This window comes from Erythranthe guttata, chromosome 3, assembly GCF_056151865.1.
Source record: "Erythranthe guttata isolate IM_541 chromosome 3, IM_541, whole genome shotgun sequence".
NCBI classification, from domain to species: Eukaryota; Viridiplantae; Streptophyta; class Magnoliopsida; order Lamiales; family Phrymaceae; genus Erythranthe; species Erythranthe guttata.
Window position 1 is genome coordinate 6,471,101 of NC_142535.1, and position 8,900 is coordinate 6,480,000.

The 8,900-nt window shown below is 44.5% G+C and overlaps 1 protein-coding gene across 1 annotated transcript; it reads left to right on the plus strand.

Moving 5' to 3' along the window:
• Positions 1 to 748, plus strand: LOC148771649 (Plant mitochondrial ATPase, F0 complex, subunit 8 protein). The gene has a single exon (XM_088815466.1). The coding sequence runs from the start codon at positions 193 to 195 to the stop codon at positions 670 to 672; it is 480 nt and encodes a 159-aa protein (XP_088671592.1). The 5' UTR covers positions 1 to 192; the 3' UTR covers positions 673 to 748.
• The last annotated feature ends 8,152 nt before the right edge of the window (positions 749 to 8,900 follow it).

Below are 8,900 nucleotides of genomic sequence, written 5' to 3' on the forward strand. Positions count from 1 at the left end.
AGAAAGCCGATTCCGATCCTGAGAGTTCAAAAGACAAAAAGAAAGATGAGAAATAAAGGAAAGGAATAGCTTTGTGCATCTTTCTTTCTCCCATGCTTTCTGTTGGTCAACAACCAACCGCAGCTCTCGTTTAGTTTTTCACTACTCGTACAGGCTTTCTGTATTGAGGGAATCATCGGTTCTCAATCAATCATGCCTCAACTAGATAAATTCACTTATTTCACACAATTCTTCTGGTCATGCCTTTTCCTCTTTACTTTCTATATTGCCATATGCAATGATGGAGATGGAGTACTTGGGATCAGCAGAATTCTAAAACTACGGAACCAACTGGTTTCACACCGGGAGACCGACATCCGGAGCAACGACCCCAAGAGTTTGGAAGATATCTTGAGAAAAGGTTTTAGCACCGGTGTATCCTATATGTACTCCAGTTTATTCGAAGTATCCCAATGGTGTAACGCCGTCGACTTATTGGGAAAAAGGAAGAAGATCACTTTGATCTCTTGTTTCGGAGAACTAAGTGGCTCACGAGGAATGGAAAGAAATATATTCTATTTGATTTCGAAGTCCTCATATAGCACTTCTTTCAATCCTGGATGGGGGATCACTTGTAGGAATGACATAATGCTAATGCATGTTCTACACGGCCAAGGAAGCATCGGGTTTTAATCTCATTATGACTTGGTCGTTCGGAAGAGCATTTTGATCGATCAGAATAGTGGAATGGAGGGCACTACAAGAAAAAGATAGAATCGCCCCGCGAAGACAGAGGTTCTCGAGATTCTCAATCGCTCTTTTTAGTGGGGAGGAATAGTGCGGGAAGGGGGCGAGACCAAGCCGAGCCACTAGGAGACCCTTCCCACGTGTCAAGTTGAATAAATGAATGCAGCCTCAACCAGAGAGATCAACCTGCGCCTTTGATTTTAGGCCGCTGGCGGCGCAGAACGAACTAATCCGCGACCAGCAAGTTTTCGAAAACGAACTGAATGGAATTGTTACTTTCCAAAAATATTGCTGAAAATCAAAGAAAGAAGGTCCATTTTCCCACGTAGTTCGTCGGTCAAACCAACGATTCTCTTCTCAAAGTAATAAATAGATCTTTTTCTAGTTCTTCTTCTATCAATGCAATGAAAGAACCATCCCTTCCTATTTGTTTGTCTTGTCAGATAGAAAGAAAATGTGACCCCAAAAAGCCCTTCTTTACTACTTTAGGGGGTGGGGGTGAAGGGGGGGTTTACATACAACTACCATGATTTCCGAACGAACCGAGGTAGAGTCAAGGCATGAAAAAACTTTTCTATGATCCGCTTATTTCCAAGTACGTATTATCCGCTACGTTATCCGCCGCCTCTGCGGCCCGCCAAAAGCCTACCCTCTCTCGGATATTGAGTGGGTTGACCTGGGCTGGGGGGGATAGGGGTTGCTTTTCTTTAGGACTTTAGTTTGTCAAAAGGCTCGAAAGACCTACTTGATGAGTTTCCTTATGAGTGAGTTTGTAGGTGTCTTTAGTCGAGTGTAGCGAAGGGATTCTCCTAAGAGAAGCTTTAGAGGGAATAGAGGTGAAACGACTTTTCTTCGCTGCTTCTTTGACATAAGATTAAATGAAAGCGGTTGCTAATGCTTGTAGCTTGCTTCTGTCCTTAGTCCATTTTTGGCTGAAGCTGTTTTGACTGCCATATATTTTTTGAATCGAATACCTTCCTCTGTCATCTCTGGTCTGTCTCTTTTTGAGAGAAGATTTTCTACCCCGTCTGACTATGAAGAGCTTCGAGTCTATCAGGAAAGGATGTGGTGGTAACCCCCGCAGCTTTGTCTAGAACCGGGCGGCCAGCCGTGTAGGAAGACTCACCCTAGCCACTATAGCGACCCCACCCCCAACTCTAGCTGAGAAGCACCCTCTATCCACTTCCCCTTTTCCGTGTGCCCAAAAGCCCGGTTTATGAGCCCCTTTCCGATTCCCTCACCCAATCTCATGAGAAGCAAGTCCAGCAGGCCCTGCCTTAACCTGTCCTCAGACAGCCAGCCCTCACCAGGCTGCTGGCATTGCTAAATGCTCCGCCACGAAGCAAGCTTTCCCGAATACGACAGATGCGGAAGTGGCTAAAGAAGTCGGAAGAAGAAAGTAGTTGGACAACTGTATACACGAGGTATTCTGAGAATTGGCAACATTGACAGAAAGGGGAAGGGTAGGAATAAACTTTTTTAGGTCTATCTCTACTAAAGTAGTCGGCCTAACCTTCGGTTCTCGTAACCAAGTTTTTATTTCTCACTCCTTATATACTTTTTCTTACTTCATCCATAATGACTTTCTTTTAAATTGTGTGAAAAAAAACCCTCTACTTCTAACTAAAGGCGAACAGCCGGCATTGCAAGCAAATAGAGAGCCCCCACCCGTTTGAGCCGTTGCGAGCCGGAAAGTGTACCGGCTGTTTGAGTCGCGAAAGGGCCGCTTGCTTAAATTAGATTATTATTAATAATAATAATAATAGACATATAATATTCTATATCTATCTATAAACAATAATCCACAAAATAGAACATTTTTTGATCCAATTGTTCATTCCTGGGAAGAGGAAGAAGCAGATAGAGCAAAGGCCTCCTCTTTCCATCCGCTCTTCCCTAAGTGAGCGAATTGCATGTAGAGATCCGTAAGGGCTTATAGTTTCAATTGGTTGAAACGTACCGCTCATAACGGTGATATTGTAGGTTCGAGCCCTACTAAGCCTACCACCCCCTCTCTTCACCTGATACAAGGCAGTCGAAGTACCCGCCGCCCTTTCGATCTAGTCCCACCAAGAAGAAGTGGAGCTGAATTGGCATCCGCCTGAGATGGGTTCTTTTAAGATTCATGTTGATGCGGTTCTCTAACCAGGTTATCACAAAGAAAACATTGGAGTGGTGGGTATAGATCTGACTGGGCTACTCATAACTGGAATAGGGTCTATTTACGCCCTTTTTTCGGTGGACATGGCGGAGGCTCATGCACTTACACTTAGGAAAGGTTCTGACCTGGCTTTTTCTCTACAGCTATCTTATCTTTATATGTATGAAAACAGATTCATCTCAGGTCTTTCAAGCTTTTCATAGTCAAAAGTCGTCTACAGATCGCAGTCTGAGGCCTATTGTTAGCGATGTGCAGCAACTCCTGATGTCCTACCACAGCTGGTCGGTATAATGGGTGAACAGATTAGCCAATGCTTCGGCCGATTGGGTGGGAAAGCATCTTCCTGACTGACTGTGTCGACCTTACTGGGTGCAGAGTCCTCCACCAGATATTCTTGCTATTTTAAGAGAAGATCATCATTGGTCTGACTTAGGCCTTGATGTCTTTTGATTTCAGCTTTCAATGCCCGGAATAGGAAATGAGATGATTCGATAGTGGGAACTCATAAGCGCTCATCCATTCTATGCCGGTAATCGAGGAGGCTATGCTTAAAAGATTGCATTCGACGCCGGTGATCAATCAGGCAGGATAGCATTTTCCCTTTCCGACCGGTCTTTGAGTAGAATACCCCTTCTTCCGCCTACCCTTGACTGGGGTTGGCTAGGGCCTTTTATTCATAATCATAGTATGTGGCTATCGCTCCTACTTGTGCTTGTCATTTTAGTACTTGTAATGTCTTTGGCTTCACGCCCCGCAACCTATCGGTCAAGTGTCTACGCTACTCACCTTTGAAATTGAGTGGCATTTGGGCCCATAGATAGAGTCATCCCATCCAATGCCTTTTCCTTAGCTTCTGCTTTCTGGCTTTCTGCAAGAGAGGTGCCAGGTTCATCAGGGTCGAAATCAAACCTGATATAAGATTCATCAACGCTGGGCACAATGCTTGAAGATTGAGGGCTTTCCTAAGTAGAAGGCATGGAACTAGCGCTTCGCACTTGACCTTTCCACTAAGCTCTTGGAACCTTTCTATCCCGAGCCGCTCACTTGGTTTGAGTTGTATTCCGATCCTAGAAACAAAGCCAAGAAAGGCTAGTCCTAGTCATCCTTCTTGATAGATTTCTTCATCAAAGCAAAGAGAGGTTTCAGTCTCAGAAGTGGCATTCAGTTCTCCTCTGCCGATGCTGCTACGCTTCTCTGATCGCTAAGCCCTCAGAACTACATTCCCGGATTGGTTGATGTTATCTCAGTTGATGTTTGAAGCATAGTTCAAGTGAAAAAGATCCCTATCAGGTGAGTGCCGAGCCTTTTGATTAGCCGCATTTATGACTTCTCAAAGTCTGGCCTGGCCCTGCCACCTCTACTTCTACTACGATCAGTTTCGAACCTGGGAAAATCACTCTTTTATACGCTATTTGAAGTTGGAAGATTTCATTAGTTATCTTATGATATTCTATCATCGGGACAGGAATGGAGTGACCGAGGGGACGAACGAGGGGAAGAAGTTTCTACTATTGCTATGACTGGCAAGCAAAGAGGGAAGACTAGAAAAGAGACCCGCTTTAGCGGGGGAATATGAGATAGCGACTTTACTTATTGACCTTCATGAGCATGGGTGACTGCATCTGATCTTTCATTTCTGATTGAGAACATTATGAACCCGAAGCCCTCACGATATGACAGAAAGATGCCACCAAGCGCGAAAGAGTATCGACCTCAGCCTGCCTAAGGAAATGGAATCGGGGATCAACTTCTCATTCTATCTTTAATAGAGAATCGAGAAAGCCCTCACTCTTCAAGTCCTTTTGCCATCAGCAAGTCAGTCTGCCCGTCTTTCAGGAATCACAAGCTATCACGGAAATATCAATTTGGTCACTAGGAAATCCCCAAGATCGGGGCTAAGAAGTTGGAGAAAGAAAGCCACGGTGGATTGATAGATTACTAATCTGGCCCCAGTCTTTGACTGAGGAAGGGACCCAGCAAGTCAAGTCAAATCCGAAGACGACCTTCATTTGAGAAAGTCAGAAGATATTGATTGGCAAAATCCCATTGTCAGAGAGATAAAAGAAAGCAAAGGATTCGAGGAGTCATCCCATGATCTAACCGGGATAGAAATAGAAATAAACGGAAAAAGGAGAGACCAGAACAGATGCGCCAGCTGTCGAGATTATCCAATTACTTGACGTTGCGAAAGACATAATCTGAGGTCAAGCAGGAGCGGCCACTGAACCCGTTCTAGCGTCGTGGGATGAACCAGAAAGAGGATCAAACATGAAAGTAGGGATTGGCCCCCTGGGATTCCTGAGGTTGACCCGCCTTCGAAGAATCGGGCAACAAAGATTCAATAAACATATGTACATATATCTCCACAATACAAAGGTCCGAAATTGTGTCCGTCTAAGCTAAGTAGCCGACTCTTGTAGGTCTAGTCAAGCCTGATAGAATATCTAAGACTAATTAGACCGACAAGGAGAAAGAGGGGCTTACTTGGTGGCAGGTTGCCTTCTTCTATCCTCACCTTGCTTCCTTTAGGCCTGGGATTACTATCTCCTTGTGAACAGGGTTTCTGGTAGAATGAGTCCTAAAAGGCTGGGAAAAAGAAGCAGGGACTAAGAACCTTACGATAGCACGCTTTCTTTATAGATCATATATCCCCTTGGAGTAAGAACCGATAGCAAAAGAGATTCTAGCGTAGGTAGACTCAGTCCTTATTTATTCTAGATCTAAACCCAGGGAAGCTAGGGTTTGCCTGTTCTCATACAACGCTCTTTTAGGCTAGGTTTACTCCTAGCATGAGGGAATTAGCTTAATAGAAAATGACCTATCCACAGGGACTTCAACCATGGAATTAAAATATCTAGCACTTTATCTTCCTTCTAGCCAACCAATCTCCACTTTCTTGGAACTCGGGACTGACCTTCAAATAGCATTTTGATTTATAAGCGTACTTTCTTTCTCCCTCAAGACTGAAAAGATCTGACCTGGGATAGAGCTAGAGCGTGCTATTGTAGAGCGTAAGTTACCATGCGCTGGAGGAGCCGAAGGAAGAAATTCGAGAAGTTCAAGATGAGAAATAGGAGTAGGAGAACGAGCTATCGAGTCACCTATCCCCTGGCTGTATCCAGCTTGGTTTGTAGTAGTACCCGCTAACCTGCCAGCCAGTATTGACTCATTCTACCAGCTAATCCTCTTCGACTAACTCATTTCCAGGGGATATGATATAGAGGAAGGAAGTCTACCCTCGTAGCTAGAGCTCAAGTAAACCAATGCCTTGTAAGAGTCAGCATTCTACCCTACCTTATATCCGTAAGCCAAACCCTATCCTCCAATGAGTCTACTCCTGCCCTTGTTTCCAGCTTGGGAATGAGAGTGAGGATATTGGAATTGAAGGAAGTCCCCTGAGATTGGGATAGAAGTAAGGGTAAACTAGTGGAAGGATATTCTAAGGAAAGTGCTGGCGCTATAGTCAGTCATTCCCCTTTGCCCATGCCTTTTAGTAGTTAGCCTGGTGCTAGCAGAAGCAAGCCAGCTAAGCAACTAATCAAGTAAGCTAGAAAGAAAGTTTCAGTCCATGGGTAATCCTCTATAGTCGAAGTTGGACCTGACATTGGGAGTTGCCATAGGGTCTACCCCTAAGAATAAGAAGGAAGAGTTTACGAGACAGTTGCAGATTCAATTCCGTCAAACCCTCTTGCATAGGAAAGGGTATCCCTCCCACATACCTCTGTCTTGGTCGCCCCTACTTATTTTCTCGATCAATCTTTCGTTTTCTCACGTGCTCTCGCGGCGTGATACCCCATTCACTCTGGTGCATGTCTCCCGGGTAGTCTTTTCCCCTTAAGTTTCCGTTTTCGTCCTTCCGTTGTCTTTTTTCTAAGTGGAAGAGAGGCATGGTTGAGTTGGGGTCTAGTCTTCTGGTTCTTTCTTCTTGCTTGTCGTTCTGCCTTCCTTCTATTGATCTAGGTCCCTTTCTAGTAGGAGTAGCTTATCTCTTCCTTTTCTTCTAGTGCTTAGCGTGCTCTTTCTGTCTGAGTAAGATAAGGGAGTAGTATGCTGCTTCCTCCCCTTGGGTATCCAGGTTGTAGTCCCCTAGCTTTATCCTTTAGTCGTTGAGGGAAAAACCTTCTGAGTTCCCGAGGAAAATGCTCTTTCTTTTCCTTTTTTCGAGCGAGGGTTGCAGGTGGAGAACCGGCCTATTCTTACTAACTAAACAAAGGAAGTACAAGTTCCAAGAAGAGTCCGTTTCCTGTGTTATGAAGAAGAAGTCCTATCGTTACGTTCCCTCTTCACGAGGATATTTTATGCGCTGTCTCTTTCTACCCCTCAACTCTCATAGTGGTGAAATGTTGGCTCTGTCCTTCTTCTTTTTATTTGGTCTTACTTCCTTGCTAGTTACTACTTCCGCAGAAGAAAGTCAATCAAGAAGAAGTTGTTTTGACACGCTAGCCCCAGTGTTCTTGCTGCCATTCCTCTACATTGGACTCAACAAGGACTAAAAACTCGCTCTGACTTTCATTCTTAGACCAAGGTCTTCCCCACCCCTGAACGGGGAAGACGCAACACCTTATGATTGCCAGCACTTCCATCTTCTTAGGAAAACCCTCCGCCCCCTAAGAACAAGAAAAGACCTGCTACCCCATCTTCCACGAAAAGAGAGTATGATGGACTTTTAGGAGTGAATCACTCGCTATCAGCATCTTCTTCTTTAGGCTGCCTTGCCCATTACCGCACACGCGGGGCTACGGTACCAATCAATCAGTTGAGCTAGGTTGTCCTTTCTTCCAGCTTTGAGGGTTCTAGCCTAGAAGGCAGAAGTGTCAATGCTTTTCGCTACTAAATGTCCTTTGTTTTAGTTATAGGAGAAAGTCGTTCTCATACCGTGGGTTTTTCTTCCTCTGGATGTTAGGGTGGCATAAGTGGGAATCCGTGTCGCTACGGTCAAGCCAATGAATCTACATCGGTGTATCTACGTACCGTACCTTCCATCGTAAGGCAAATCTCTTCTCTTATAAGCAAGCGCGTTTGAGGAGCCCCATCTTTCTTTCGTTCTGGTATCATATGTATCCCCTTCTTTCCTGAGTTATATGAGTTTGTTTTCTTCCTTCGGGGGCTTATTGTTAGAAAGAGAGGGTCTGAGCTGCTATATCTTTGCTTGCGGTGAAAGAATTTGAATGACGAGGTATGCGAAGCAACCGCCGAACTCAACGACTAATAAGAGAAGGAAGAAGGATCAATCATTGTCGCCTAGGGCGTTCCTGCTTAATATAGCTGTTGTAGCAGTTGTAGCTCTTCCTTTGATGAAGGAACTCAACATTCCAGCGTTGGAAATGAGCTTCTTTGTGGCAGACTTCGGTATCGAAAAATGTGGCTTTTGAGCCTAGGATTTCTATATCGACTTTGATTCACTCCCCACTTGAAAGTCATTGTTAGGTAAAGCATCTCTAGCGGACGCAATTAGTTAATCTTCTTAGTCGCTCGGAGAAAGGTAGCGAAGTACGAGTACTCAATTCAGATTCGATATCTGGGCTTTCTTCTGTTGGAGTGAATCCCTTGCTTGGTTCTTCCGTGCGGGGAGGGTATAGTCTAAAATTTTTTTATTCTTGATCGAAGCTCTATGTCTCATTAAGTCCTTCGCAAGCTTCAAGGAAAAATAATTTCACCTCCTTCTTTTCGCGAAGGGAGGGTTAGGAAAAACCTTATCTTATATAGGCTATTATCATCAGTAAGAGATCGATCTTTGAAGGACCAGATGGAAATGACCTTTTTCATTTCATCTTTTTATTCCACTGAAAGTGGCATTTCAATAACAGCTATTATTTCAATCTCCAGGAGGGATGATACGCTTCCGATCGATCTCTCTTCCCCATGTCGGTACCGCTTCGTAAGCCCTATCAATTCCTCCCCGGTAGAAGACTCAACCTTCAATCAATGTCCGTCCCCTGCCCACACTCACCTCAACCTCACAGGTAGCCTAGCCAACGGCTCCACAGAAAGAAGACCAATTTCTATTGATTTC